At 47.4% G+C, this 13,389-nt stretch overlaps 1 protein-coding gene across 1 annotated transcript; it reads right to left on the bottom strand.

Moving 5' to 3' along the window:
• Window positions 1–606: 606 nt before the first annotated feature.
• On the bottom strand, window positions 607–2,235 carry PABPC1L2B (poly(A) binding protein cytoplasmic 1 like 2B). The gene has a single exon (XM_032331515.1). The coding sequence runs from the start codon at window positions 1,411–1,413 to the stop codon at window positions 811–813; it is 603 nt and encodes a 200-aa protein (XP_032187406.1). The 5' UTR covers window positions 1,414–2,235; the 3' UTR covers window positions 607–810.
• Between the last annotated feature and the right edge of the window lie 11,154 nt (window positions 2,236–13,389).

Below are 13,389 nucleotides of genomic sequence, written 5' to 3'. Positions count from 1 at the left end.
CAATGCGGGACTGATGACAGAAATGTTAAAGATCCATCCATACACTCCCAGGCCCTGAAGATGACATTTCGGAAGCCTGTTGAATAACATGGAAAGAAGTTCCATGGGTTGATTTTTGTTTGGTTTTAGTTTCTGAAGTAGCAGGTTAAGAAACACCACACACATGAACCATTCTATAACAGTGTGTTAGAAGGAAAGGTGGGGTGGGAGTCAGGAAGGGAGAGAGAGAAAGGGACAGAGGAGAACCTGGAAAAACAGCACACCAAAACCTGGTTGTCTCTGGGTAGTCAGATCATGGAGAACAATTACTCCCTTGGTTTTCCCTCATCTGAGGGATGCTTCTCCTTTTTGATATTCCTACCAAGAAATTGTATTACTTGTGTAGGGAACAGAGAGAATGAAAGTGTTTTTAACCAAACCACAAGGAGATGAGGCAGCCTCTAATCTATCAAGTGGCACAGATTACCAAGATTATTAGCAGCGCCCTTGGTGGGGGTCAGAGAAGAGAGGTGGGGAGAGCAGAAGGGAGGGAGAGGGAGGAGGAGGGTAGGAAAGGAGGGAAGAAGAGAGGGAGAAGGAGGGAGAGGTAGGAAGGGAGGAGGGGGAGGTAGGGAGAAGAAGAGGGAGAGAGAGAGGAACACAGAGACAGAGACAGACAGAGAGAGAGAGACAGAGACAGAGAGAGAGAGACCTGCACTCCCAGTACAATACAATACACTGCTGGTGGGTTAGGGGGGGCAAAGAAGGGGGTTGTAAACCGGATGGGAGCCAAGGTTTGGCTCTGCTGGCTGGCTCATTCCTGGCATGTCTTCATCGCAAGGTGGCCTCCTCATCAGTGTCTTCCTCGAAATCCTTGACGTCAGCACTGGTGGACTGCCTGGCCCAGGCTCCCCTTTCGGCCTCTCGTTCTTTATGCGACTTGAATCTCCCGACGAAGATTTTGCGGTAGTTCAGGAACATGCCATTCATCGCATCAATGGCGCGCTCTGCGGACTCCTGCTTCTGGAAGTGCACAAACCCGTAGCCCTTGGGCCCCTTTTCGTCGCAGGCCACTTTGCAGGACAGGATGTTGCCGAACGCCGAGAAGATGTTGTACAGAGCCTTGTTGTCGATGGTCTTGCCCAGGTTCTTGATGAAGACGTTGCCCACCCCACTCTTGCGGAGCGAGGGGTCCCGCTGGGACCACATGATGCGCACCGGCCTGCCCTTGATGACATCAAAGTTCAGGGTTTCCAGGGCCCGCTTTGCGTCCACCGGTTGCTGGTAGTTGACGTACGCGTAGCCCAGAGAGCGGCGGGTGATCTTGTCCCTGCAAATGCGGATGGAGAGGATGGGCCCGGCCGGGCTGAACTTCTCGTACAGCATTGCCTCTGTCACTTCAGGGTGCAGGTCGCCCACGTACAGCGAGGCCATAGGAAAGTCTGGGTTCCCCTCAGAGCCCCGGTTGGTCTCCGCATCCGCAGCTGCATGCGCAGCTGCAGCCGCCGCCGCTGCCGCCGCCGCCACCGCCGCCGCCACCTCCGCATCCGTATCAGCCTCCCCCAAGGAGGGCGCCGCAGCCTCCACTGCGGCTGCTGCAGCTGCCGCGGCTGCGGCGGCGGCGGCGGCGGCGGCGGCAGCGGCGGCTGCTGCGGCAGCGGCAGCTCCGGCTTCAGCCGCACTGGCCTCCAAAACCGCTGCCGCCAGGGCGGCCTCCGCCTCCTCCCCCTCTGCCAGGGCGGCCGTCGCCTCCCCGCGGGTGGCCTCCGCCACTGCCTCCTCTACTGAGGCCTCGGCCTCCACCTCAGTCTCCACCTCAGCTTCCGCCTCCGCTACGGAGGCCTCCGCCACAGCCTCTGCCACGGTCGCCGCCGCAGCCTCCGCTGCCGCTGCAGCCGCTGCCGCCACCGCCGCCGCCACCGTCGCCGCTGTCGCCAGGGTCGCCGGTGCCGCCAGGCCGCTGCCGCGACCTCCCTTCCCGCGAGCTGGGGGGCGGAGAGGCGGGAAAGGACAGGAGGGAGGGTGGGCGCTGGAATCTGGGCCGAGCGCGCGAGTAGGAGCTGGGGCCGGGACCTGGGGCCAGTCGATCTGGCGAGTCCAAGTCACTTGGGATAGCAAGTGAGCGCTGCCAGGAGCGCGCCGGTGCGAGTCGCCGCAGCCTGTGCAGACTGCTGCTGCCGCCGCTGCTCGGTCGTGGGCTACGGCGCGGGGCGCGGGCGGGCGGCGTGTGGTGGGGGGCGGGGGGGGTGTTGGCGTCTGTGGTCCGGGCAGCTGGGAAGGCTTCTGTCTCTTTGGTTCCCCCTGTGGCTGCTGCGGGGCTGTGGGGCCGCGGGCTGTGGGAGGGGACGTGAGCGAGAGCCTTGAGGCAGAGGCGGGGGCGGGGGCGGGGGGAGTACGTTAAGGGGGTGGGGGGTGAGTTCTCAGCCTCTCAGGTCGCCTGGATATTCATGAAGAGGAAGGCAGGGAAAGGGCTCCGCTGTGGACTGCGGGAATACGGGTTAGATTGAGAGGGTTTTGTTTTATCCCCCCTCTCCCAATAGATCATTTAAATGATTAAATCCAGTACCTTGCAAGAGCGGGTGGGTGGCATGGAGAATACACTTGCCTGACCTAAACAAAGCCTAGGAAAATGGGTTTCTCACATCCAGGGGTTCTCCCCACTTCCGCTCATACACACCCCCCGAACATCACCGCCACCAAGGAAACAGCACCTACTCTGAGCAGCAGCTGGGGCCAGCGGGGCAAGCCCCCCTTGCAGCCTGCTGACCCATTTTCTCAGAGTTCCTCCCCCTTTTCCAGCTCCTTCCCTCCTCTGCAACACTTGCTGAAGAGGGAATAAAGAACACGTATTCATTCATTCATAATGCCAAGCCACAAATATTTATGGAGCCTGTGCGGGTCCCTAGGGATACAGGGGTCTGGGAAGCACAAGACATAAGCTGGTTTTGAGCTTGTCCTTGGGGACAGACAGTCTGGGCTGGAAACCCTGTTTCTGCGCCAGACTACCTAAGGGAAAACTAGAGACCTGGAGTTCTTCGCGCAGCCCCCCCCACCCCCCCCCCCCCGCCCCCAGTTCTTCCTCCTGCCACCCTGCCTCCATACATACAGCCAGACAGAGGGGAAATTCAGAGCACCCTGTCCTTAGTGCTGTCTTCAATGATACCCCGAGGAAAGCCAAACCAAGGGCTGGCGACAGGGCCTGGTCCAGAGCCAAGCACTTGTTTGTTCTTGGCTCTGCCCTCAAGGTGCTAAGGTTACCAAAAGGAACCAAGAATTACACCTCCATGTTCAAAACAAAAACAAAACCTGACATCGCTAGAATGAGGTGCTTCGTCCCAGTTCATCAGCTAATATTTGTGAAAGCCTTATCAAGTCCTTGGCACTGGGAGCTAAGGGGCAGGCCATGTGATAAGTGAGCAGTGAGTGTTGATGTGTGTGAGGTTCGGCGCCTGGTGAGAAAAGGTGAGCGGTATGTGTTGTGGAAGCAGAGGCCACACAGTGCCAGATGCTGAGGGGATAGACAATTGGGCAACCATTAGCATAGAGTGCAACAGAAGCGAGGGTCCCACTTGCTCACTTGCTCCAGAAAGGAGGGCCCAGCCACGAACTCGTCCTGGTAGGAGTCAAGTGAGGCTGCACAGAAGACGAGAGCCCCAAGGTGAGCTCTGAAAGATGAGTCCACCGGGTGGAGGCAGGAAGGAAGACAATCCAAACAGAGGAGTCAGTCTGTGCCCAAGGCCCTGTGGCACTTTAGCACACACAAAGCCAATATTCTGGCGTGGACAGAGATCATGGTCTCTAAGAGCTCATGGCAGGAGATGGAGCTGGAAGTTGTGGAGCCCTGAAAAGCAAGCTAAGGTGCTTGCACTCTGCACCCAAGCTCACAGGCACCACTCAGCACGTTCAAGGAGGGAATCGGTGTCCTCAGATCCTTAGAAAGAGCACAACTTAAACATCAATATGGTAAGTAGTTAAGAGAGTAGACCTTAAAAGCTCTCATTACAAGGAAGAATGTGTAACTATGTGAGGTGATAGACGTTAACTAAACTTACTGTGGCAATCCTATATCTCTATCTCTAAAGCTCTATCTATAGCTATCTATCTATTTATCTATCCGTGAAAGCATTGTGTTGTACACCTTAACCTTATACAATGTTATATGTGAATTATATCTCAATAAAACTGGGACCAAAAAAACCCCCCATCAATACATATATAAGTGTGCATGCACCCTCCCCTACACACAACTGAGACAGATGATTGAACAAAAAGACAGTCAGGATGTGACCAGTTCCAAACGAGTCAGAATAACCCTTCCTTCTGTCCTTCCTTTCCTCCCATCAATAGGAGTTCCTCACATACTGTGAGCCAGGCATTGAATGCCTGGGCTTTGGGATACACACACACACACACACACACACACACACGTGTGTGTGATGGCCATGGAATTTCATCTGCCCAGCACATGTTCTCTCCTCTCCCTCATTCCTGCCCATCCACCTTCTTTGGGTCAATAAAGCTGTGTTTTGTGATGGCAGTACTGGCTGGACCTAGGCAGGTGCACAGGACAGAACAAACCCCAAGCCTGCAGAACTGATCGAGTCGCTGGGGGGTGTGAGGCAGTGAGAACTTTCCCATCGCTGGCTGGAGAGCATCCCAAGGTGGCTGAGAAGCAGACACACAGATATGTATCTCACCAGCTTGCAAAATCCAGCCCACTGCCCCTAGACAGCGCTAGTGCCAACAAAGGAAAAGGACAGAGACATAGGAAAAGCCTGCTGTATTGCCAGTGCTTGACCAAGGTGATCACTGTCACTGCTGTTAAGAGCCAACTCTTAGGGGTCTAGGTTGCTTATAGGCAGGAGGCAGATGAGCTGTGCCTCACCATTCCAGGTGGCCATCCAAGAGGGACTCAAGAAGGAAGTAGTGGCCAGGGGGAAGCCATGATTCCTGGGTCAGGGTGTGGGGGGGGTTAGGGGATGTGTAGCTTATGAGAAGAACTTCTTGGCCTGTTGTTGGAGACAGAAATACCAAGCGGGACCAATTCAAGGACCAAGACTCAACAATATCTCTTTCTCTGGCTTTGACTTCCAGCCCACAGGGCCAACAGAAATCAGTGAAACAGCAGGAGAAAAAGGTTTGAGAAAGTCATGCTACGCTCAGCAAATTCCCAAACCTGTCAAACCTGAAGACAATCCCTAGATCGCTGAACCTCCAGCTACAGGAACAGGGCTACTAAGTGACAAGGAGAGAATCTGGGGGATGCTCTCCAAGGCCTTTCTCACAGAGGCCTCCATGAGGTCCCTCCTTGTTTTAGTCCATTCCTGGTCAGTCCCTGCCATCTACAATCAACATTGTTCTGACTACTAGGCACTGTGACAGAGGCAGAAATGTTGAGTCCCATGAAGCATCAGTGCAGGGAGGGAGATGTCTCTTTCTTGTGGGAAGAAGTGTTCTTCTTTTCATTCGTCCAATGATTTAACAAGTATTTGGGGGTGAAGGCCTATGCTGTACAATGCATTCTTCTAGGCAGAAGGTCCCTGTACTGAGGGAGCTTATTTTCCAGTACGGAAGACAAACAATAAACACATCAGAAAATACTAAAGCATTTAAAGTTTGCTACAAATGCCCTCGTGGAAATAAACAAGATGGTTTGGTACGCACTACCTAGGAACCCCCCCCCCCCCAAAAAAGTGGCAAAAGTCAGGGATGGCCTTCCTGAGGATAGCGATAAGTGATCAGTCCTGCCAGGAATCGGGGGAAGAGCCTGCCCAGCAGAGAGATCTACAGTTCCCCCTGGCCTGTCACAGAAGACTGGGGTGCCAGAGGAACAGAAATGATGCCAGTGTGGTTGAAGCCCAGTGAGAGGCGGGGTGGAGGGACCAGAAGACGGTGCAGTGGTGGGAAGGAGCCATGATGAAGAGTTTTGTTTTTACTCAAAAGTACTCTGGGGAACTAGAGAGAGGCTTGAATCAAGGAAGTGCCTTGACCTAATTATAGTCAATAATTTCTTGCTGGCTGCTCTCTGTGGAAAATACTGCAAGTGGGCAGAGCACACAAAAAAGTGAGGAGACCAATTTGGACCCTCTCACAGTAGTCCAGTTGAGAGATGGCAGTGACTTGGCCAGGAATGGCAGCATGGATTTGGAGAATAGTGCATGGGGTCACAGGACATTCTGGAAAGAGAAGAGACATCACTTGCTGATGCATTGAAAGCAGCTGGTAAACACACTTAAAAAATGAGTGATTGCTATAAGATTATTTTCTTTCAAGTCTTGATCATGGAGGTGTTGTGTATGGTTATCGGCAATATAGGAAGTGGATGTGATAGGTTTGGAGAAGGGAGAAAAAAGCAATGCAGTGTTGTCAAGAGCTCTTATTTGCACATGTTAAGGGCCTGAAGTCTGTTTGTTGTCCACATAGGCTGGAGAGGGAGGACTGTTAAGACAACAGGGCACAGACATGGTATTTAAAACCAGGGGATTGGGCAGGACCACCTAGAGAGGGTATAGTCAGGGAAGAAGGTGCAGGGCTATTCCCTGAGACACACCCACATTTAGAAGTTACCTTGAGGATAAGAAGCCAGCAGAAGAGACTGAAAGGGACTGGGTCTTAAAAAGGGCTTGCCCCAAACCTGACTTGCATGGTCCAGCCTCAATGTTCTCACTCAGGTCCTGCTTTCTTTCAGTGTTCCTGGCTGCACATAAATGGGAATTGGTTTAAAATGACGGGACAGCAAGACACTTTGTGTGCTCGAGTGGAAATGGAAAGGAGTGGAAATGGAAAGGAGTGGAAGTGCAGTTCAGAGACTAGGCTAAAGGGGAAAAATGAATGGAAGAAGGTAGGGGATGGTGGTGGGGGCGGGTAACAAATGGGGAGATGGACAGATCAACTCCACATACAAAAATGAATCAAAACACTGAAAACAGTGATCTATGTAAAGAAGTCTCTTCCCATGAATTTCTCGTTGACGTAGCTGTAGGAAGGATGCCCGGGGGAAAGAGAATGAAAGCATAACTGTATTTTGGCATAAGGAAATCTTTTCTGTCAATTCACACCATCTCCCCAAACTCCCCCAAATGAAAATAATTATGAGATACGAGCCAAGAAAAAGGCAGCCTTAGGCTTTAATTTAGGAAGAATTAGAAAGTGTTTGGATGTGCCCCTGTTATGTAACAAATAATAACAATGATTATTATGTTGTCTTGAGTAAATATAGCACATTGAGCAAAAGGTCCTTTGGATCCTCGTAAAGTGAAATGTTAAGGAAGACAGATATGTGGGGCAGGGAAGGAGTGGGGAATCGGACCTATAGAATTAAGAGCTCCAGGACATCCAGACATATGCAGGAGCATGTTTATTGTGGGAGGGTTCATACTGGGCAAACTAAGACACAAAGCAAACACTCATCATTTGGGAAATGACTGAAGACATTGCAGTGCTGCCATGATTCCAGCCACGAGTGGATTCGAGATCCACGTGTCTACTGATCATTATGCAACCACTAGCAAGTATGAATTATGCCCATATAGACTGATTTGGGGGGGGACCTCCAAAATATGCTATTATTAAATGCAAAAAGATTGCAGAACAGAGAGCAGTACATGGTCCCATGTGTGTGTGTGTATGTGTTGGTGGGGGGGATAGGAGGTTGTGATCTCACACTTACTTGTCTGCCTATTTGACATCTCCACCTGGATATCTCGTGGACATTTCATCCTTAAATGGCAAAAAATGGAATTCCTGATCTTCTTTCACCTCCGGATTCCTACACTCCCTCAATTTTGCTCCTTTCACAGAAGTCTTCCCCTTCCTGACGAATAGTCCCACCACCCATCTGGGTATGAAAATGAAATAAAAATGAAGAGGCACCCCTATTTCCTTCTTCTTCCACTCCCACATCTTCCTCTGGCCACTCTGTCATCTTTCAGCAAGTCCTATCACCTCTGCTTCCAAAACACCACTTGAACCTCTCCAGCTCCCCTGGAGTCCACCATTATGTTTCTCATGGGTTCGGCCATAGCCTCCAAACTAACTGGTCGCCTGCTTCCACTAAACTGCCTTCTCCATTCAGTGGCCAGACTGATCTTTCTGAAAAATGAATGGCTCTTCTTGCCTCCCCTACCCAAAGTCCCAGAAAGTCTCCCCATTTCACTTTGACTAAAGTACAAAATCCTCAATGTGGCTTAAATAAAATGAACTGCATAACCTGGCCCTTGCCAACCTCCCCATTCTCACTTTTCTATATCCTGGTCATTGTGGGCCTTCTTTGAATACTCTTGACCACTCTTGGATTCAAACTTGATTCTTCGTGAGGGCTTCTGTCTACCTGAACCTGTCTTTCTTGATCCTTTTAAAATCATAAACAGGTTTTTAAACACCCAGAAGGTTACTGTGAGTCACAGAGCACTCACCCAAGTGCATGTCCCTGAGAATGAAAGAAAAAAAGACAAACAAAGCATACACAATTTGTCCTATTTTTGTCCTATTTTGTTTGTCCTACTTTTGTTTCAGACGTTTTAGATTTTAGGACAATAAAGTAATGCAAAATACATCCGCCATCCCTTTCGGAACGGTCCCCAATCCTAATCCCCTCTGTTCCTCCCCACCTCAATAGGGCACATACCTAGGTCACTTTGGGGTGTGATGAAAGGCAAGAGAAAAGCAAGTCCTCGGGTTCTCCCTCTTGTTTCTTTTTCTCTCTCTGTCTCTTTTCCCTCACTCTTTCCCTGAGGTTGAGCACTTCTTTGACCCTTTGCTTGTTGTCCCTCAGAAGCAGACTGGGTCTGCAAAAGGCAACATGATTGGTGATATTTGGGCTCACCATGGTCATGAGAAATGAAGAAGCCTATACTCCTAGCCGTCATTGAATATTCCTAAATTCCTGAGCCAAAATTCCTCCAAGAACATGGGCATTGGAGTCAAACAGACTTGTAAGGGCAGAATCCCAGAGCAAAACACGTAACCACTCTGACTGAGCCTCAGTGCATGCTCTGAGTTTGATCTTCAGAAACCCTAAGTAAGGTTCTTAGGGATCTCCTTTGTAACAAGTAGTTTTTGCCGCAACCCTGGTTAGGAACCAAGAACAAAGGGCAAAAAAATAAAAATAAATAGATAAAAATAAAAGTAAGAATAAGAATAAAAATAAAAGAACAAAGGGCTGTCTTGACAGATAATTTTTATATAGCATTTCAGGTATGTTTGTCCCTGGGAACCAATTCTCCTTCCAATACATGCTTATGATTTTAACTAATGCCCTCACTGTCATAATCTTAGGCAGTTTAGAGACATGATCTTATAAAAATATACCTATAGATATGCCCCAGGCCATGACTTACTAGCCGTGCTTACCTTGTCCAAGTTGCTTTACCTTTTTTGTTTGTTTCTTTAGCTTTGGAGTCTTCGTCTATACAAGGGCATAGTTGTAAGAATGAAAAGTGATAATATAGGGGAAATGTTTTTCCCAGTGCCTGGCATGGATTCAGTGCCCAACACAAGAGACTCCTTATTAATGCCATTTCCCTCTGTCTTGAGGATATCCCTGTTTGGCTTGTTCTTGAAGACCCTGTGTCTTTCCTTTCCGGTGTCCAAGGGAGCCTGGCTTTTTCTCTCTAACCAAGAGCAAAGTGTCTGTTTGGGGGGATTCTAATCCTCTGAGTCACATCCCAGGTTATAACTGGATTTTACTCCAGGCGACTGCCTGATTCCCCTGCCTGAACTCACTTTTCTTACACCTTCATTCAGGTTTTCCTTGGTTCTCCTCACCTTAGGACCTTCTTATAATCCATGTATTTATTTTCCCTGAGGTCCGGGGACTTTACAAGTCAACACAGGAAAGCCTGCTATATCCCGTACTGGAGAAAACCACCCAGAAGATTTGATAATACGATCTCAGTGAAACAGGGGTACTGAGTCACAAGTGAATTTTCCCTCAGCTGCTCTTCAGCCCTCCAAGCACCCTTTTGGGGGACAACGTGGACATAAATTGCTGTTAGGTAATACACTCCTTCAACTTCTTTGTTGTAGGATACCGAATGCATTTTGATGCCTCCATGATGTCTCTGGAACACTGTTACCAACATTGACAATGGTGCTGTGACACATTCATGGGTTATGGATGTGTGAATGGCTGATTCTCAGTGCTATGAGTTGTTGAGCAATTTAACTTCCCACTCTATATAATAAATGTAAAATGGAATCTCCTCCCATATGGTAAAGTCTTGCTAAAGGCACAGTGGTTAACCATAGGGCCTCCTGCCAGACATACACACCATCTTTTAAAAACCATTCTTCAAAAAGGAAAAAGAAAAGCATCGTTATCACTGAAAGGAAGTCATGCACATGGTAAATAAAATAGTGATGACCAAAAAGTACAAAAGAGCTTATGACAAAAAGCAAAGGTTCAAGACCCCATCACTTCTCAACCCCTTATTGTACTTCCCAGCGTAGGGCATTTTAATAATTCCTGTTTGCACTGTTCTGGCAGTTACCTTCTTACATCCAGATAAAGTGCTTACTTAATCTGCTATTTCAATAATCAATCAACTTCAGACATCATCAGTTGATCACATTCTGCATACAGAGGAGACTTCAACTCACTCACATGTCTTCAATCTGCCCTCACATTCTTTCTCTTGGCTTTTATACCTACTTTTGGTGTTTAGTTCCTCTATTGGTGACTCTGGTAACTTTATTTTAGTTTTTAAAAATTTTATTAGTTATCGTACAGTGCAATATTGGTTTCTGGAACATAATTCAGTGATTCTTCACTTACATACAACACCGAGTACTCATCGCAACAACTGCCCTCTTTAATACCCATCACCCAACTAACCCATCCCCCACCCACCTCCTTCCATCAACCATCAGTTTGTTTTCCAACATTAAGACTCACTTATGGCTTGTTTCCTTCTCTCCATTTTTTTTTCTTTTCCCCCTTCCCATATGTTCATCTGTTTTGTTTCTTAAATTCCACATATGAGTGGGATCATATGGTCTTTGTCTTCCTCTGACTTATTTCCCTTAACATAATACACTCTAGTTCCATTCATCCACGTCACTGCAAATGGCAAAATTTCATTCTTTTTGATGGCTGAATAACATTCCATCACACACACACACACACACACACACACACACACACACACACATCTTCTTTATTCATTCGTCAGTCGATGGACACTTGGGCTCTCTCCATAGTTTGGCTATTGTTGATAATGCTCCTATAAACATTGGGGTGCATGTACCACTTTGAATTTGTATTTTTGTATCCTTTGGGTTCATTCCTAATAGTGACGTTGCTGGATTGTAGGGTAGTTCAATTTTCTTTTTTTAATTTCATTTTATTTTTCCGCTGTTCCAAGATTCATTGTTTATGCACCACAAGGGTACTTCAATTTTTAACTTTTTGAGGAACCTCCAAACTGTTCATCAGAGTGGCTGCGCCAGTTTGCATTCCCACAGTGGAAGAGGATTTCCCCTTTCTCTGCATCTTTGCCGATACCTGTTGTTTGTGTTGCTAATTTTAGCCATTCTGACAGGTGTGAGGTGGTTTTAATTTGTATTTCCCTGATGAGGGATGTTGAACATCTCTTCATGTGTCTGTTAGCCATCTGGATGTCTTCTTTGGAAAAGTGTTTATTCATGTCTTCTGCCCACTTCCATACTGGATTATTTGGTTTTGGGTATCGAATTTGATACGTTCTTTATAGATTTGGGGTACAAATGCTTTATCAGATATGTTGTTTGCAAATATCTTCTCCCATTCTGTAGGCTGCCTTTTAGTTTTGTTGATCGTTTCCTTTGCTATGCAGAAGCTTTCTAACTTGATGAAGTTCATATTTGCTTTTGTTTCCCTTGCCTCTGGCAACGTGTCCGGTAAAAAGTTGCTATGGCCAAGGTCAAAGAGGTTTCTGCCTGTGTTCTCTGGGATTTTGATGGTTTCTTCTAGGATTTTGACAGTTTCCTGCCAGTTAGGTCTTTCATCCATTTTGAATTTATTTTTGTGTATGGTGTAAACCTCAGTTTTGTTTTTGTTTTGGGTTGTTTTTTTATTTTTTATTTTTTGTACAATCTCAGTGAAACAGGGGTACTGAGTCACAAGTGAATTAGCTTACCTTAGTCAGTTTACCTTGATTTTCTATAAAATGAGTATATGCCATGCCTATCCTTCCCTTCCTTCAACTTCTTTACCTCCTTTCTACCTCTTCTTCCAGTCGGACTCATAATCACTGACATCCACTTCTGGAAATCTAATCCAATCTTCTCTGCTTTGAAAAGCAATACAGCCTTTTACCTTTCAAGGACTCTCTAATAATGTTGACCATAGAGCCACATTTCCTCACCATATGCTGCCTGGGGCACTAGAAGGAGATTAATCCTAGAATCAAGTTCAAATTCTCCCTTTAACTTATTCTATTAACTTCTAAAAGGTCTGCTGCCTTTGAGTTTCCTTTATAGTTGACTTAGGCATCAAACTCACTCCCTCCCTCCCTCTCCCACTTTCTCTCTCTCCCTCTGACTCTCTCTTTCTCACTCGCGCGCGCGCGTGCGCGCGCGCACACACACACACACACACACACACACACACATTAAATGGCTGCTAAGCAATTGATCACTAAACAATTTAATCTTGTAACAATTTATAAAATGGGTGTTATTATAATCTTCATTTTACAACTGGGAAAACTTTGGAAGCAAGTATTTAAATAACCTGCCCAACAAAGTCTCACAAAGGTTAAGAGACAGAGCCTCGAATCTGATTTGAAGAAAGGCAGTCTCATTCCACAGTTGGTCCTGGCGACCACTATGTTATGCTTCACTAAGTGTCTCCTTTTTACTTTATCAGGATCCACAGATATACCCCATGCTGTTAAAATAGGTGGGGCAGTGCACAGATAAATGAATAGTGGTTGGCAGTCCATCCCCTTCCTGTCACAACCCCCACCAACCCCAGACTCTGGGGTTACAAAAAAACGATATTGTCTGTTTTAGTTTTTTCTTTTTACACTGTTCTCAAGCTCATAGAAATCTATAAAAACAGGTTGACATTTTCCTTCCTTCCTTCCTTCCTTCCTTCCTTCCTTCCTTCCTGTCTTTCCATCTTCTTGTCTTTTTCTTTCTTCTTGTCAAAAGTGGTATTGTGAGGGTGTCTGTGTGGCTCAGGTGGTTAGGCAACTGACTTTGGCTCAGCTCATGATTCCAGAGTACTGGGATTGAGTCCCGAATCGGGTTCCCTGATCCATGAGGAGTCTGCTTCTCCCTCTAACTTTCTCCCCTCTCATGCTTTCTCTCACTCTGTCTCTCTCTCTATAATAAGTAAATAAAATCTTTTTTTTTAAGTGGTATCATGCACTTTGTATTTTTCTGAGAATTTCTACATTCACAGAACAGGTAAACACATGCAGATCA

This window comes from Mustela erminea, chromosome X (assembly GCF_009829155.1).
Source record: "Mustela erminea isolate mMusErm1 chromosome X, mMusErm1.Pri, whole genome shotgun sequence".
Taxonomy (NCBI): Eukaryota; Metazoa; Chordata; class Mammalia; order Carnivora; family Mustelidae; genus Mustela; species Mustela erminea.
Note: the sequence above shows the minus strand (reverse complement) of the source record. Positions and strands in the feature narration are given on the sequence as shown.

Coding starts and splice junctions, on each gene's coding strand:
- PABPC1L2B (XM_032331515.1), bottom strand. CDS start 1,413: ATGGCCTCGCTGTACGTGGGCGACCTGCACCCTGAAGTGACAGAGGCA.